Source organism: Buceros rhinoceros, unplaced genomic scaffold (genome assembly GCF_000710305.1).
Source record: "Buceros rhinoceros silvestris isolate BGI_N320 unplaced genomic scaffold, ASM71030v1 scaffold3249, whole genome shotgun sequence".
Lineage (NCBI taxonomy): Eukaryota > Metazoa > Chordata > Aves > Bucerotiformes > Bucerotidae > Buceros > Buceros rhinoceros.
The window spans coordinates 14109-32617 of NW_010430752.1; the positions used below are offsets into that span (position 1 = coordinate 14109).

At 40.3% G+C, this 18509-nt stretch overlaps 1 protein-coding gene across 1 annotated transcript in view; it reads right to left on the reverse strand.

The window, feature by feature from the left end:
- Window positions 1-5901: 5901 nt before the first annotated feature.
- Window positions 5902-18509, reverse strand: part of LOC104499606 (prolyl endopeptidase-like) — a gene marked incomplete at its 3' end in the record, with an annotated part of 28458 nt that continues 15850 nt past the window's right edge. The window contains exons 4-5 of the mRNA XM_010143132.1: window positions 9534-9731; window positions 5902-6005 (exon numbers count right to left, since the gene is read on the reverse strand). Coding sequence (XP_010141434.1) covers window positions 5902-6005; window positions 9534-9731 — 302 coding nt within the window. The remainder of the gene's footprint in view (window positions 6006-9533; window positions 9732-18509) is intronic.

The window sequence follows — 18509 nt, forward strand, 5'->3', positions numbered from 1 at the left end:
CTGTTGCATTTGTTCACATTCTCTCCTTCCCCCAACAATTCTTCACTTTCTTCCTTACTGCAATATGGAACCACAAGGAAAGAAAAGCAATAAAACAGAAACAAACAATAACCAACTTGTTTGCCCAAGTATTAATTCTACCCTCCCATCCTGTGAGATCAAGGCAGGATTCAAACCCCAAATACTGTCAGGATCAAGAAAGCCCAACTCCTCAAAAATCAATCCCCTTTTGGCTGTGCTGGATTCTCAGCAAGGGGAAGAAAGTTATGGCAGAACAACTTACTCCCCCGAAGAAAAGGGGAGAATCCTTTGTCTCTGGTCATAATCAATGGAAAACGTACGTGCCTTTCTTCTCTGGTATGAGAATGGTTTTTCTCAATAGAGATAGATTCAAAGGTGCTGAATTTCTCAACAAATTCCACCAATCTATTAATATATTTGTAGATAAGGGAAAGAAACAACATTAAAATAATCTCTATAACCACACTGAAAAAGCAAGGATAATATCAGCTCTTGCATTGCTAAGCAGGTTGAGCTTACTACAACTTTCACAAGGACACTGCTTGCCTCTGCAGCCCTCTGTTACTTTTATTTTAATGAGGAAATCTAATGCTCATGGAATGACACCATCAGCAGTGGTGAGATCCAGGAATAGCGTGGGCAGGTGCTGCGCACAAGTTTCTCCCACAACTCTGCCAATCAACCTGAAGCCTGACTCATCTCCTCTCAGTGTTCTCTTTTCCTGAAACAGAGATTAACCGCTGTGCTGAACTGTACTGTGCAAAGGTCTGCTGGGTATTAGAACGACTGCAGACAAATCTTCCCTTTCAGTGACTCATAACTTGAAATCAGTGCTCTAAGGGCCGGAAGATGGGGGTGAAAGACTGAACAATAAAGCAACAAACTTCTCATGAAAATTACTTCACCATTAGAAAACACTTCTGCAAAAGAAAGAGGAGGAAATTAACTCCGGTTACAAGAAATGAAATATCCTTTTCAAGACTTGTCCTTCTTTCCTCTCTGCAACAACATCGAACCAGCAAGCTGCTTTTTAAGCAAACTAAGTTGTAAAACTAAGTTGTGTTACGAATTTCACCATTAGCAAGTTAATCCAAAGTGCATCTGTCAATAGTAACATCTATTTTTGGTTCATCTCAAACTATTTTAAGGACAGTACTGGAAGGTATTCAAAGAATGGCAAAAGGAGCCAAACAACATTTTTATTGTTGCAATTTCAACACTCACAATCCTGTATATCAGCCTACAAGTAGGTGAGTTGTGAGACAAGTCAGAAAAACTATTAAGTGTCACTGCGAGCTGTTAGTATGGAGAGGCATAAAAGAACTTAGTTGGCAACTTCATAAAGATAAAATAAAGGCTTTTTATTTAAAGCAGCAGTTGATTTATTTATGCAGTAAACAGCTTACAGCAAGTGCCATTTCTAAGTTCCTGCAAAAGTGTTTTTTCCATCTGTAAAACCCGCCGCAGGCTATTTCCTGAAAAAACCCCTGACATTATGATGGATGGAAGTGTGCAGGGAAGCAAAGACAAACTTCAAGAAGTGTTTAGCAGAGGAAAAGTTACTTACACAACTTAATATATCATTTAATAACAGTAGCCAGGATAAATTTTTGATGTGTGGCAATAATTTTAAACAGTCTGACTTCTTCAGGAAGGTCACAGAGTCTTTCAAGGTAAGGGCACATGCACAAGCTACCGCACAAGATTATGTACTTGCAGGGTGTCACATAGAATCAACAGCCTCCAGGCATGCTCTGACCCTGGTGTAAATGTCGGGTGCACTGAGACAGCGCTCCCTTCAGTGCAAGGTAAATTGCCTAATTTGTTCTTATTTAGGGCTGTCGAAGGGTAAGAACTTGACCTTGGGTACTACAAAGCAGCTGCTCTACCACAGATTTACTTAGCGTAGTAAATTTTATCACTGGTTCACCGCTGCACTGCACAGCATCTATAAAATACTGTAAAGTGGATCCAAAAGAGCAAAAGAAAAGGCACTGTGGCATTTTCCAATTGCCATTAATTCAGGTGTCATATACACATGACACCTTATAGCTGGGTTCAAATCTTCTTAACTCCAGTTATGTTCAAAGACTCCTAAAGAAAACCAACTCATTAAAGTTTCATAAATGCTATACAGACAAAGCTAGGAATTCTGCTAGTCTTAGGAGGTATTTATTCAGGTATATGAGAATAAAGGAAGAACCTTGCAGGAGACCTGCCTTTCACTAAGGTCATGGATCAGGATGGAGCCAGCAACATTTTTCTCTATTGCTTAGTAATTCTGATGGCAATTAAAATTATGAAATAAATTCTGCAGTGTTGTTCATCCTCCTGTAACCAGCAATCTTTGCCTATTCTCAGTGTGTTTCTTGCATCCTTAATCTTGAGTTTCTTTCACAATTCCCCGCAAGGTTGCCTGAGTTTTGCAATGGCCATGCAAGGCTTTCATCTAGGTTGACAGCCATTTATAAACTGCTTTGATAAGCCGCCATCTCCCTTTCCCTCCTCCAGGCAGAAGCATCATCAAGGGTCCAAGTGGGATGCCACAAACAGAAATGAGGACTGGGCTCTGGCAGAGGTGTGCAGCACTGGCAGGCTGAGTTACTACAAAGGGGTCCAGGCAGTCCCAGCCCCGGCCCTGACAAACAGCCTCGCTCACAGCTCAGCTGAGATTTCTTCATGGATCTGAATGATACGGGAAACTATTTTCCAAGATGTTGCCTCACGGAGGTCATTTGTTGATAAAAGTCAAAACTGGATGAGTGGTGAGTCAAGAGTGCTCTTTATAAGCACTGACCGCGGTGAAACTACCCAGGTCACATTTCCCTAGAGCTGGTACTGCGCAGGAGTAAGGAGAAATCCAGAAACAGCGATACTGTCTTCCACCCCGTTAACAGCCCGGTGGTGAAGCTCTGCACTTACAAAGAGAAGGTTTCCAAGGGCGCAGCAACAGCATGCTTCCTCCTTGAAATTATTTGTGTAACTGTTATATTTTAGCATGTAACTGATTAAAATGTAAAATGAGATTTTGTTTTTTCAACAATTTATTTAATAAATTTTGATTTACTAGAAAAATATGTTATTTCTGATTTATGGCAACCCCTTCTAAACCCTTTTTAATTACATGGGTATTTGTGTTTCATTATTACCCTTCTGAGTTTGATGGCAGTATTATAATTGTACCAAGTTCTTTTCTAAAGAAAAAGCCTTTTTCTATCTCTTTTTCAGCTCACTATGCCCTGAAGTTATCCTGTGGAAGTCCCTTAACGAATTTGAGCGAAGCAGTAAAAACACATTCTCTGTGAGAACATTCCCAGTAAATTGTCCTCTACAACACTCTTATTTCTGTCTGAAGAAGCAGACACAAACAGATGGGGCTGTTTACAGCTACCTCAAGCACACACACTACAGTCTTTATGGTTTTAGAGAAACCGCCCTCCGTATGTGCCACAGGCAACATTAAAAATAACAAGAGATTAAGAAAAATAGCTAGTCTCCCTTCAAAGACTCCAAGCCATGCTGACATGCCATTGCTTCACTTCATCTCCTAGGTCATTTCACCTTTTTCCAGGTTAAGGTTAATTAAGTTCCACTTTAGGCATTGGATCTTGTTATATTTTTGTCTACAGAAAGTAAAATCCTCTACTCCATTTTTACTCTATAGATGCAAAATCCTACATATAAAGTAATTAATCCACCCTCCAATATTTCTTCTATAAATTGCAGGTATTAAATAAGCTAAGCATCACAACATAATGACAGTTTTTTCTAAACCTCCAGTTATTTCGATTGAGTCACCATCCCTGGAGGTGTTTAAAAAGACATGTAGATGTGGCACTTCGGGACATGGTTTAGTGGTGGACTTGGCAGTGTTAGGTTGCACTCGAACTTTGTCCTAGCTTGAGTTAGAACAGAACTAATTCTGATCAGTGATTTTACTGTTCAGCTCAGTTTCTGCTCAGTGACGGCACTTTCTGAAGTTAATGGCACAGTTTTGCAGACAGTGTCTGCTTCTAGCAGTGATAACGCTTGAAGTTCACAGTCACTACCAGGGATTGGTGTGCAGAAAAGCTCTTGCTCATATTCGCTCTTGCAAAGACCAAGGTCACTGCTAAATCCTGTGTCCCACGGTGTGGGTGCAGTAAGTTTGAGGCTGCACCTGTGGGGAGGAGCGGACAGGACAGGCGACCCTACACTGACCAACAAGATGTTCCATCCCATAGACATCATATTTGGTATAAAGCTGAGGGATCACAAGGGTCAAGCTCTCTTCTTCAATGGCCAGTGTCCGAGGAGCACTCTGTCCATTCTGCCTTCGATCCCAATCTGTACATCCCTGAAACCAGTTGCAGAATCCAGCTCCTGAATCGGTTCCTGTCTGCTGCTGAGCCCAGACTGGGACTTGCCCAACACCTGCCCTCAGCAGTGGTGATGGTGACGTGATTGTCATCAGGGCTGTTGGGATCAGTATCAGTGTTGTATATATTGGCATATATATAATTATTTTCATTAAAGCCATTTTAGTTTTCTTTTCGAATCCATAAGTCTCTCTCCCTTATTCCTTTTCTCTTCCCCACTGGGAAGGGAGAGGGGTTAATAGAAAGCATCTGTCATTCATCTAGTGGCCGGCCCAGCCCTAACCCATGACAGATCTTAAAGTATTTTTCGACCTAAATAATTCTATAATTTCAACAAATCTCTATAAACTCTCTCTAGAAGTTCCATATCTGTCTTAAAGTTCTGACCAGAGCATAGTATTATCAGGCACTTACCAAAGCTGTGTAAAATGTATATTTTGCATAATCTTTTTAGTCACAAAACCTGCTATGAGGTCAAAGCTGAGTCTACAAAGCACCCTGTATTTTCCTGAACCTGTTCTGTATCATCTGTAACTTACACTGTTTTCCACAGGAGTAATTTCTCTTTACTTTTAAGCCTTAAACTTAGCCAATTCTTATGTGTGAAGAATAGGCACCTCCATGCTACTAAACTGAGACAGCTGTCTGAGCCTATGGTGCAACTGTAATAGCACTTCAGTTCAAATCAAAAGTTGGTTCTAAAGCAAGTCTTCTCAACACTCTCATTTCCCACAGCAGAGAGGTTTCAGAGTATGCAGACTTGATTCCTTCTGGATGACACCGTACTAGCAGATACACTCCAGGAGTGCACCAAAAGTACGTCAACAGGTAACGGAAATTCCATTCACAGGACAGCGCTACAGCCAGTCTAGATTCCCGAGGAATTCACTGAACAGCACTGGACCTTGCTAGGAAAGACCTCACTCATTTCTCTGCATGTTCATGTGTCTCCGAACCAGTTTGTGGATCATCCGTATCTGTAATTTACACTCCACTTGTGCAAATTTAAATCCAGGGACATTTGTTTTATCAAGGCAAAAAGTCTCTCCGGAAGTTTGAGTCTTTGATGGCTTTTTAAACCATCCATGCAATCTTACGCAGGGAGCAGCAGGCATATTTGACAACATCTTGGTTTTCATGAAACCATGCTACACCGGACAAAAATCTTTGTCTTTTAATTCTTAATTCATGGAGTCCCACTGAATCATTAGAATCTTGAACAGCTAAAACAGAAGAAATACATAAACATGGAAAAGCAGCAGCTTGATGCTAAAACAAATACCAAAGAATACCGTAACATGGGAAAGAAATCAGGCTCTCATAATGTAAAATGTCAATAGTCTGCCCTGGTTACCTACAATGCATCTTCCAACTCTCAAACAAGACTTTGTGGAATTCCTTCGGAGCAGAGAGACCTGCAACCCAGGAGCTAATCAAAGCATTCACACCTTTAGCCAAGCGCAATTTTGCGAAACTGTTGCATAAGTGATTACAGCATGACAGCAGGATTCATGTTTATTACCTGAATTGTCTGGTAAACCGAAGGATCAAATCCTTTCACAGTCACCTCCCGGAAAACTCTTGGCTCCAGTTCCTCTTTGGTCAGATCACAGTGATATATAATACCTAAAATACAGGGGAAGTTTGCCAGCTTAGCCTAGGTCCATCATCAAAAGGATGCTGGTTTAGGCACTCTGATGGAGTAATGAATTGCAAAGGTAACTCAGCAGGGTGAAAGACAGTAGCTGCAGACACATTCTTTCAGTTAATATATAATTTAACACATATAGGCATTTCATCTAGGAAGGGTGCACAGGCTTTCTGTATAGAGAGGGTAATTCTCACCGCCCTTACAAAGCCAAGTATCCAAAGTGGGTTAAGCAAAATGGAAAAAAAAAAATTGTCACATAAAATTACGTAACACTTACTGAGAATGATAATGTTGAAAGAAAGTAGTATAAAGTAAATTTTAAAACATCTCCTCTAGAGCCACCAGACCGAGAACAAATATATCAAGAATATCACTCAACGTTTTTCTCTTTATGATATATTTTGAAATTACAATGCAAAGAGACACCCAGATAATGGCAAAAGCTCAGCACTTGAAATTGTGGCAGACCAGCACAGGTTATCTATGCGACCAAACAGAATATGGTCTTGTATAATTAATTTTACATCCTGATCCTGCAGCTTTGAAGGCAACTTCACTTGCTTGAGTTGCACCTATGATTTCCAAAAGGTTGTGCACATGAGAAAATCTATGTCTATAAGCAGTATAAAATTTCTAGGTTGCAGTAGAGGCAGAATCACAGAGATTGTAGCAATCTAGACAGTACACAGACGCGTAATTAGCCAATAAGGATCTTGTGTTTAGACTATATATTGTATTTTCTGTCATTCAGCCCTTAGAACATTTGAGCATGCGCCATACAGTGTGACTATCATGGTGTTTGCACGCTGGTTAAACATACTACAAAATCCTAATACTCACAGATGTGCTACAGATACATGTGATACATAAAACGAACCTCAGTGTTAATTACGGGTTTTCTGCTTTACAACAAGCTGGTGTCTCTTAAACCTATATTAAGGAAAAGAACACTAAAAGTTATGGCTGCTGTGGGGATCCTCAATGTAATAAAATGAACCAGGGTGGACAGGACTTGACTGAAATACTGTTGTATTGTGTGTATTTTAGATACTTTCAGGAAACCAGAAGTAATTATTACAGAGGTTATAGCTATAAAAAATTACATTGAACCATGAAATAATGAGGAAAGATATCTGATACAACAGAATTGCCTCATTCAATCACTTTTATAGACTGTGGAAAATCAGAAAGATACAGATTGGCAGAGGAATACAGATGCAAACCAACATTTCAAATAACTGATAAAGCCTCTTTCAGTAATGGTGAATTACCAGGGGAGTAAAAGCAGGACTACTCTAATCTGCTGGGAATTTTTTTCTTCATTTGTCACCAAGTGACTAACAAGCTTAACACAGGGTGACAGGTACAAAGAAGCATTAAAGCGGCATTTCCCTTAAAGATTAGGAGCCAGAAAGCGATGTGAAAGCTCAAAGGAACGCACGCCAGGCGGTAAGGGGCAGAGTCACCATTTGACACGCGCACAGCTGCCCAAGCTGGGCGATGTATCAGCAAACGTTACACAGAGAGCAGGCAGAAGAGCTGCCTGTTAGGAAACCACATGAGGAAGTACAAACACAGTCATAGGCTGCATTTCAGGAGTCAATCAACCTAACATCACAGTAACGTGAGCCCCTCGTACTGCGTCTGTTACATTTTCAGCAACACTGCAGTTAATATCCAAAAATGTAGTAACGTTAGAGCCCGCACTATTTTGCTGGGTGCTAAATAAATTCAAAACACTAGAGTGCTCACCAAAGCGTCCGACTGGAGTGGACAGCAGGGACACCCGTATTTTTTCAGGGAATAGCAAAAAATTATTTTTATGGTGTCAGCATCTATGGTTTTAGAACTACTTTATTCATTATTTCACATTTATGTTTGCTGTTACTTTTGTTGTAGTGTTAAGCAGCACTATGGTAAAGTGTTTCTAACTAGAAAAAAAAGTGAAATTTAATACAAGTGAATATTGTATTGATTTTTAATAGCACAGTAGAAAAACCTGCGTTAATCAAGGAACAATCCCATACCTTTTGGCTGGTTATTCCACTGACAGGGCAAATGGAGGTTGCATGTAAATTCAAAAGTATCTATGAATCTACCTAAAAATTACTTCTCTGGTCTTCTTTCCTTACCCTTTCCTTATTCCCATACAGTCTGCCTCTATTTCTTCCCTCCCTCTTTCTTCTCAATTCCACAGTGCTCTGTCCCAGTTAGCAGAGCTCCACCATAGCGAAAAGGGTAAGGGAGGCCCTTCCGTTGAGTCACGAGGTTTGGAATGGACCCCCTTGGTCTCTAAACTCCTTCTCAGAGAGAAGTCTAGGTGCGGCTAGATAGAATCTTACTCCCGGACTTGGTCAACGGTTCATGTCTGAGGAATTAGGTTCAGGGATTTCAGTGGTATTGATTCAACATGTTACTATATGGGGCCTATATAACTTTGATGTAACAGCAATTTATGGCTTATTAACACTGTTAAGATAAATCATAAGATTAGTCCTACATGTACGATTTTCTAGCAATTCTTAATCAGTCAGTAACCAACAATCAGTTATAATCAACACAGTGACTCAGCTAGAGATTCCAGAAACAAATTGCACGCACAGAGGATTAGAGAGTAACCCATGACTAAGACGCTTCTTTCTCTGAAGCTTATAATAAATTTTTGGTATCCAATGACCTTTGAAACCTCGTGAAAAACCAATTATACTGAATTACTTTTCTTTCACTGGCATTTACTAGCGGACGATCTTTGACCCTTTCTTTTTTGTCAGCATTTGTAAGTGGACAGAGTTACATCATGAAAACCACCTTGAGCCTCATGAATATCTACCCTGGGAGGTGTCCCAGCTCAGAGGAAGATACTGGGTAGCAGTCTGCCGTGATCCTGGAGAGCGCAACAGGCCTCACTTAGGACTGGTGTTTATAGGGGTGCAAGATGATTGACTTTGGTCAGTACTTTTTCATTGTGGCCATTATTTTTGTCAGACAATCTTGGTACCCTTCAGAGTGGGCTTCGAGGAGGCAGGAGGAGTTCTGGGTCTGTTCCCCAGGCAACAGCAGTTTCAGGTGTGGTTAGGGAGTGCCTAATCATCCCAAGTCACTGTACTGGTACCTAGGACAAGAAGGTACCAGATTGTCTCAACTCACTGCTCCAGCAGCAAGATCAGAAAGTGCCAGCTCTGCACGTGTAACTAAAACAAGAACACAACGTTGACTGGGGTTAACATCGCAATGCAGCCTGGGGTGGGTCTGCACACTGGCAACTTCCGGCCCACGAGGTGGGATGTGAGCAAGTGAGCTATCTGAACCATCAAGCTGGGATGAAGTTAGAGGTAAATGCAAGCGTACCCTCAAGCTCCTCTCCAGTGGCAATGGCTGCAATGATCTGAACATTGTTTAAAAGTTTGTTTGAAAGAGAAACTGGAAACATACTTTATAAATGTATCTTATATTGTTCCCAGGAAAAGGAACAATAACTAATGGAGAAAAAAAAATAATCTTACCTGGAGATAAAAAGGAAGTAAACTGATAGAATATTTCAGTGTCCTTCTTTTGGCCACTATATCCCACAATACTGCCAACCTCTAGGGGGAAAGTCTTGAGATGTGCACCAGTAGCTAGGTCATGAAGCTGCAGGATATTCTTCACATCATGCAGATAGCACAAAACCAGGAAGTTGGACCTCACACAAGCGACCCATTCTGCAGAGTATGGTAAAGAAAACAAAGCCACAGAAAGGATCATAAAAAAAAAAAATCAAAAGAAAGAAAACAATCAGACATAATCTGAATCTAAAATTCTTTAGCATATCCAAATACCTGCACCAAAATTTCTGACACGCATATAAATTAACTTTAAAATCTTTAGAAGTCATCTGCCTTCTGAAACAAAAAAGTGAACCCAAAAGTAAAGGCTGACATTCTTTGGAAACACACTAAACTATGCCGCTTGGAGCTAATTTATGCAGACACAGGAATAAAGAATTGTTTAACCAAGATGCTTATGCATTTTGAGGTGCTTATATAGATCAATTCTGCTCTTAAATATCACATATTTCAACGCAAAACCCAAGCAAAAAATTGATCTTTGCCAAGGATTCTTATGGCAATGCATGGAAATAAAAACAATCATGATTTAGACTCAAGCTAAACTAGTAAGAACAGAAAGACACACAATCCCTTACTGTACATTACAGTATAGAACTTAGAAGTTACTATTAATCTTGGTTTTATTGCCTAAGTATTCGGGAAGCTGTTCTTGTGAGCAAGCTCTACGGGGTGTAAGAAAAGGGCTATTCTGAGGTGATAGCCTCTACACACCATTTATAAAAATTTTTGAAGAAATTAATATTGTTGAACAGCCTTCCTGAGACTGCATGGTAGTAGGAACAGGATGCAGCAGAGTGCACACAATCTGGCGCAAGGACCTCGGAACAAGGCGCTCTGCCGAGGTTCATTTCCTTTGTGCCTTTGATAGTCCTGGGCCCCTGCAGAGCTGCTCACCTTGGCTGTTCAACTGTGCAGGAACGAGAGCTTCTGCTTCACTGTATCTTTCACATTCTGACTTTGTTCCTCAGAATAATTACCAGAGATATGGGAAATTTTGTGGAACGTTCATTTCTTTCATTGGACTTTGGAAAAGGTCTGGGCAGGCAGTTTCCACAAAAATCCCTGCAGTTCCACCAACCATCTTGCTTCAATCCTCATCTTTATAACCTGTGAGGTGTAGCAACTCTTCAGGCCTCCAGCTCACCAGAACACATCCCATAACATCTTCTCTCTCCTGTCTCCTGTGCCATTGGCTTTAGAGCTTTAGTGACAAATCCATTTACTCGTGCAGACTGGAAAAAGACTGAAATCTCTTTATTTCTCGATATTTCTGTTATTTAAGAAACTGGTCACCCTACTTCACAACATAAGTATTTCAACTTCCCATTAATTCACAGATGAAATACAAACAAAACAAAATATAAACAAGATTAAAAGTCAGGAAAAAAATTCTGGAAGAAGGTAATGAGGGACATTGTTTTGTTTGTAGGACTAGGTGACGCGGTGATTTTTATTCTCGTTGAGGTACATATGTGCAACTTGTCCCCTGACAGGTCAGACTGGAAACCTAAATGATGGGCAAGGTATCAGCACTGGAGAATGCCCTCTCTTATCCGCTGGAAGCGAAAAATGAAAATATGGAATCAAACAAGCAAGAAAAATCAGGTAGGACTGACTGGGGCACGCTGTAACATAGCACAAAGTAGCACTGTAAGATGGGGAACTTAAAATATCATGGCAAAATTGACTTAATTTCATTTTTATGCTATTTTACATTATTCACATTTTAACAGTTCTTTCCTGTTTCCCCAAAAGTCCTATAAAACCAAATAATTTGAATTCACAGACCTGTACTGAAGACAGTCTTAAAAATTCATCTTTGCACATTCAGGTTCCAGAACAAAAGTTCAAAGTTGTGTCACGGGTCCCTTCTGTTAAGGGTAACAAGCTCTTTCTGAATCGAAGGTAAAAACTCATTATTCTGTAACAATTAGCTTCTTTGACAGTCCCTGCTTTCATACACAGCTCAGGTCTATCACAACCCCCCAGAGCTTGAAGACCTTCAAGTCCTAATAGCTCGACAGAGTCTACTTTCCTTTTAGCTTGTTCCTGAAGGACCAGTGTAATTTAATACTAGTCTGACTTTCTAGCCATATGAATTTATGTTACATAAACACCAAAATAAACCTTTACTACTCCCTCTTCCCAAAGATCACCACTGATTTTTTTTTCTAACTCCCTCATGCACTTCCAGCCTAAATCTGGGAATGTTCTGACCAAAGCCCCAGAGTACAACGCTAATTGAAATTTCAGCCATGACCTGAAATAGTAAGATACAGCACAACATAACACCGTTTATACGCCAGTAATTGATGTGTAATTTTAGCTCTGGAGTGACTTAAATCTCCTAAGTGAGGGTGGACAACAGGATAAACTTCTTAAGTTTAACTGATATCTTATTAAAAATAGAATCATTCTTGGCTGTATTGACAAGGGGAATGTGCAGTAATGTAAAATATTTATTACATTTTCACTGCACAAATATGCAAACATATGTATAACCAATTTAACAACACAAAATCGATTAAAAACACAGCATCCCGACAGTAACACACCACTTTTACCTGCAGAATTAACTGCTCTGCACTAAGTAGGAGATCTCATGGTGTTCTCCGTAAGATCGGTAACTAAAATGCCCACTTTTCCTCTCAAACTTCCTATTACTGACAGTTTCACAACATGGATTATAGGCACTCTCAGATTAACTTCAAATGTACATAATTTGTAGTTTTGCTTCAGCAAAAATACCTCCATCTTTATTTTAAAGCAATCTTTATTTTAAAATGAAATTGTGATGGCCCTTAACTCCTCACTAATCAGTTGGTGAAGCATCACGATTTAATGGAAGTTTTCATGAACAGTCCAAAAACATTATTACATCAACTCAAATATTACAAAGATTCAGCTGCCCGGGGTCAGGCTGTGGGGATTGCCACTATTGAAGAACTTGTCCAGGAAGCAGCAATATTAACTCTACATCGCATGTCTGGTTTACAAATTAGATGCTCTTAGCAAGGGGAAGAGAACAGATGAGAAGGGAGTGCTGAAAGGTTTTAAAACATTCCGTGAGGTTAGGAACCCAGCCTCTGTGTGTAATACCTGTATTGTAACTGGGTTTGGTGCATTGCTCCAAAACTTACAGTAATGGAAGCTACGAAGAAATGCAAAAGTCAAAACAGAGCCAAACATTGAACCATGACTTGAAAGAGCAGAAGGGGAAAAAAAAGACTCCAAGAACCAATACTTACATAAACAGTGAGCTAAAACAACGCTGAATTATTAACGGGAGCTATTTCTGGCTGCAGTTTACAAGCTGAGCCTCTCTTACTCCCGTGCTCAGCACTGAGAACTGCAGATACTGTCCAGTTTGTTGCATTAGCAGTCAGCCTCCTGGGTTTTGCTCATGCTTTGCAGAATGCATCCTGCCTGCCTCTGCACCTCCTGGAAGCTTTTAAGATTGGTGCTTGCACACTTCACGTCTAAAAGCTAGGCCTGCCACCACTGCTGCGGGCAGCCTTTACAGAGGGCAGAAACGGGCAGAAATCAGAGCCTTTAGAATGCAGGTCACCCAATTATTTTGATACCCTGTTCTGGGACATGTGAATTGCTGGCTGAGCAGTTTCACTCGCACAAGTGTTTTTTAAAACAGCTACCCATCCAAGACCTCTCTAACATAGGAGGTCAGTTTATTTTTCATCAACGCCAATGAACAGAGCAGTTATTCTCATAGTTACACCTAAATTTATCAACCGTTCTCCAACACACTTACAATCCACCTACTTACACTACCCATCAGGCAATGGATTTAGTTTACTAAAAAATAGACACGTAGAGGTTGCCCTTTCTAACATGAGCATTTTGGCTCAGGTATCAGAGAGATGCACACACGTGGAGGCACCTGCAGGTACTGAAAGAAGGTGTGAAGAATTATCCTTGGTACTGCCCCTTTCTCTCTGAAGGTGACAGCGACTATCTTGATGACTACAACAGGTTACACACAATTTTTCAATATAATTTTCAATTACACTACTTAAGTCCTAGGAAACTGAACAACCATCTCTAGAAGTTCTAGTTCAATCTTTGAGATTCATATACTGCTACTTTCCAAAAACTTTTATTTTGACAGCTTTCCTTAGTAGAAAAGGAATGCCACTAACTCGGTACCTGCAACATTGACTTGAACAACTTCTGAAATAGTTTCAGAAAAAAAAGATAGGTTGAATCCTCTCACCAAGCATCTGTGCTACTAACCTTAATTACTTATAACAGTTACAACCTTTCATTTCTGCAGCAGTAGCTACAGCATTTTATGTGTCCAACTGTACAAACATGCTTTGACAGAGGCAGGTTGATGGAGAACAACACACCAAACCAGAAGAGCTCAGTAGCTGTAAGTCTTCAGCAGAAACTGCTGAGTTATTTGCTGTAAAATGTGCTTGTGTGTCCACTCTACAAATAGTGCACATATTTCAATGGACTATCAAAGCTTTAGCTGGAAAATAGACCTGGTTTCTCTGGTCATCACAGTGACCATAAGTTTCAGTGTCTCTGCAGACTAACAGGTTTCCATGCTGATCTCAATTAAAATGACCCATAACCACCACTCAAGGCTACCTATGGGTACTCTTGCAAGCAAAGCATGAGCCATTTACAGAGTAAAACATGGATCATTCTCCAACGTGGGTAAATTGTGATGAGCCCTCATAACATAAAGATATGTCTTCTCTCTGACACCATCCTCACTGACAGCCTGCCATGTGTAAGTTAACGGAAAAGCTCCAAGCAGGTTCAAGACACGGATTTTATACCCCACATCCTCTGAGATACACAAATCCAAGACAGAGTTGGGGGGGTGGTGCTGGTGCGGGCTGGCAAAGCTCTTCTGAAGCCACAAATGTCAGGAATAACACCTACAGGCTTTAGTCATCCGTGACTGGTGCAGGTTTTCCACAGAAAACTGAGTTAAACAGGGCCACAAAAGCCCTACCAGGGGAGAAGAATAAAACTTTCAGTCAGGGACATGCATCTGGTCCACATCCTCTCCCCATGTCCCCAGTGACTGCTGGACTAACTGTATCTGGCTTGGCCAGATCTTAGGGAGTGCTTTTTGTTGCTAGGAAACACTGAAGCTAAGCCACATCCCAGCTGGTCTGTTTTGGGTTTTTTTTCTCTCTTCTCATTTCACAGTAGAGGCTTATCAATCTGGTGGTTTGCATTGCAGCCAATTTCCTCCTCTCTGCCACGCTTCTGCACTAGGTGTCTCTGCACGGTGCTTTCTCTACGCTATACACAGGTCACACGACTGCTCCTCTGGACAGTCACAACCCTTCACAAACAAAACACAAGTGTGTAAAGCTACGGGTACTCTGAAAAACGTCACAGGGTAACAGGGACCACAAGCCTGTTGGCCAAGACAAACACGAGGGATTACTCACACCCATGCACTTCCTTGTCATTCAGGATCAACAATTTTGTGGTACTCATTCCAGACTTTCCCTCGTGGTTTCACTATGGTGCCAAAATACACATTTCAGTTGCAGCAACTCTCCAAACTCTGAAGCATTCGAATTAGCAGCAAGCTAAAGGTATGAAGAAAAACACTATTTTCACTAGGAGTGCACGTTCTAGCTGGGGGAAGGGAAGCATTTTACCTGCACCGAGTTCAGATGTGCAGATGTGTACAAGGTACAGGAGCACTGCTAGCTTGCCCCTGCTTGTTAAACAGCCAGCTGAGATTCAAGGAGCTGTACAACATCACTCACCTCACCTATGACACATTTAGCAACATGTCTTATTTCTCAGCACTCCTCACTCAGGAGATCTGGTCCATCTTTTCATTGTCACAGGTACAGGGCTGGATGTACCTGCTACCCAGGTTGCCCTGCTCTACCAGTACTGGGCACTTTTGGTGGGTGACAGCTGTCAAAATTAATTCTCTAACCTTCTGCAGACAGCAGGTTTATCCTGTGCCTTAGAATGAGGTCACAGTGTCTCTAATGATCTGCGTTTATGGTTTCATAGCTGCCTTTTCACTAATTCAGCACACCTGTCTGCAGCTATGTGCTCAGCTAAAGCACTAGTTCAATGTCAGACATGAATCTCTCCTATGGTACTATTTTAGACTCTCTGAAAATTAAAAGTAACACTTTATAAAAAACTCCAAAGAGGAAGAAATGAGTTTCATCACACTCCAACGTGTTCTGAGGCTCCCCTTAAATTCGATTCTAAAATAGCTTCATTTATTTCTTCCCCTCAGCTCACAGAGTAGAGATCTAAATTTACCTCAACTTTGTGTGAAATCCCTGCTGAGTTGTAAAATGAGGCATGCAGGAATGTTTGTTTTTTTCCCCTTTATTTCCCAAATTAGCTCATTTATAAACAGTTCTGAAAACAAAAAGGTCAAAGCCAATAAAAATCTCTGTCTCAAAGAAAACGTTGATGAACCCAAATGACATCCACATTGCCTTGTAGGCGTGTGCGTTTATTTCTTGGTGAGATTACATTAGCTACAGCATTCTCCCTAAGGATGCTTTATGATACTTAGCATAATTTCTCTTTCTGCCATTGATGGACACTGGCAGAGCTTCATAATTCTTAATCCTGAATTTATTACTCATAAATCTATTTCTATAGGTGCACAGTGCAGATTTAGAATCTAAGTTAACACATGGAAACGAAGGCGACTATGGCTACCAGGCAGATCATACCAGGGAAGGAGACTTTTCACCCAAGTATCTATATATCACAGTAAAACACGTTTGTGACCTAGAGCATCACTAACTAAAATGTTTGTAAAGAAATTGTAATACAGCTAATTACATCCCAGACATGTAAAATCGGACAAGCAGCAATACTGATTTACCCTTTGAATCACCGCTGTCCTAGCATTTGCAGAAGGCTTTTCATTATGTTGTCATCTCTGGATAAAACCAAATTCGCTTGACTGCAAGGTTTTCAAGACAATGAATTATTAACTGCCTGCTGTTATAATTCTGTCTAAACCAAATACTGGAATGATTAAAACAACATGGCATACAGACTGGCTGGCTTGCTTGCTGACTTCATCAAGCGAAGGAGTGTTTTTATTTATTCAGGGCTATGACCTCCTGAACATGATAAAACTCCTTTACCTTGGTGCAGAGCATGCAACACAAATTTCCAAGTGTCTGTCATAAAGAAGCAACTGGATAATTCAAGCTTTACTTTACTATAGCACTAAGATCTACTTATAACTCGTTGTTTTATAGAGACACTCTGATTTGTTCATTTAATCCAATTTCTTTTTGTACCACTCCAAAAAGCTAGAGGCAGAAGTGGACATATGATTTGTCTATATTCAAATATCATAGAAGCTCAATGACACACAACAGACTCCTGAAAGTCACTCTGATGGTTTTATATGACAGATTATGTTTGCCTTCAAGTGTTTAAGAGCCGAATGCCTGTGGTGTTTACAGTCTGAAGGTCAGTGCCTTTAGTAAATTCATTTATCTCAACTTTCAGTTCTCTAAAGGCAGTTCTTGTTATGTTTGTACAGTCAAGGCTCTCATGCACAAGCCATTAAAGCAGCGCTGCATGCATTTTTTCTTGCAAGTTCACAAACATGAACTCAGCAAAACTTTGCCTTTAGAATGAAACAAAAATGGAGTTGAGCTAAATACCGCAGTGTAGTGAAGAGCAGATGTGGCTTTTATCTTACTGGGAAGGAATATACAGCCAGTGCCTAAATAGCCACTAGCCAAAGCTTCTCTGGCTGCCTAGATCACATCTCAGGTAAATCCACACACGGTAACCACGCGTCATGTCAAGCATGGTTCTGTCCCATTCTATTTGGATACTCACCATCTCCAAGTCAATTCTTAACTGCTCCTCGTTACTTACCCAGGGCTTCACAGACTGTCAGCAAATTTGCATGCACTTAGAAATTAGGACTCGGAAGCAATTTTTTCACTTACAGCTATTATTTATTCTTTGCTTAGGACTTGAAAGGTACTTAAATTAAGATGCAGGTGGTTCCTGATTCAAACACTTCACAATCTTAAGAAAAAGATTTGTGTCTCACCAAACTCTAATTTGCTACTTTTGTGTTTACCACATTTCTTGCAATATTCTACACCGCAGTCCTTTGCAGTGTTACTCTAATTCCGGACATGCTCAGAGTCACCATTTATGCCACACTGGCACATATCTTGTCTAGGCTGTTGCAGAAATCATACAGGACTCATTGTGAAATGTAGACAGAAATTAAGATTTTCTTTTTTTTAATGAGCCCTGAAAAGCAAGATCTTAAGAAGAAATTGAACAGATCTTAAGAGTCATATAGGTTTGTCTTAGTAAGGAAAAACAGAAGGTACTGTATATATCAAATCAAGTATAAACTGAAGGTACTGTAAATATCAAATCACTCATGCAGAATTCTCTTTCTACAAAGCAGCTCTTCGTCGGAAATGTATCAAACATGAATGAATTTGTATAAAGATGGATTAACTTTAAAAAAGCACAATTTTTTTTAATAGCTAAAATTATGCTAGTCACATAAACCGTAATTGTATCTTGTACTGTATGGAGAACAGACTACATAATGTACACAAAGCATCTGTCAAAAAAACAGTTCAGAGGAGGTTTTTTCTATTACCTGAAACTAATTTTGAGTTTTAATAGAACTTTTCCCAAAATGATGGGAATAAAAAACCATAAACCCTTACTCTGAACTTGCTTTTATACTTAAGAGAATTGCGTGCCCTCCAACTTTCCTGAGGCTTTTTTTAAAGTGCTGTCTACTCCTCTTATTCCAGGAACAACTGAAAATCCTGTCTCAAACCCTGACCCACAGTGTTCATACAGGGTTGCACTACTGCCAGGTTTACTCTT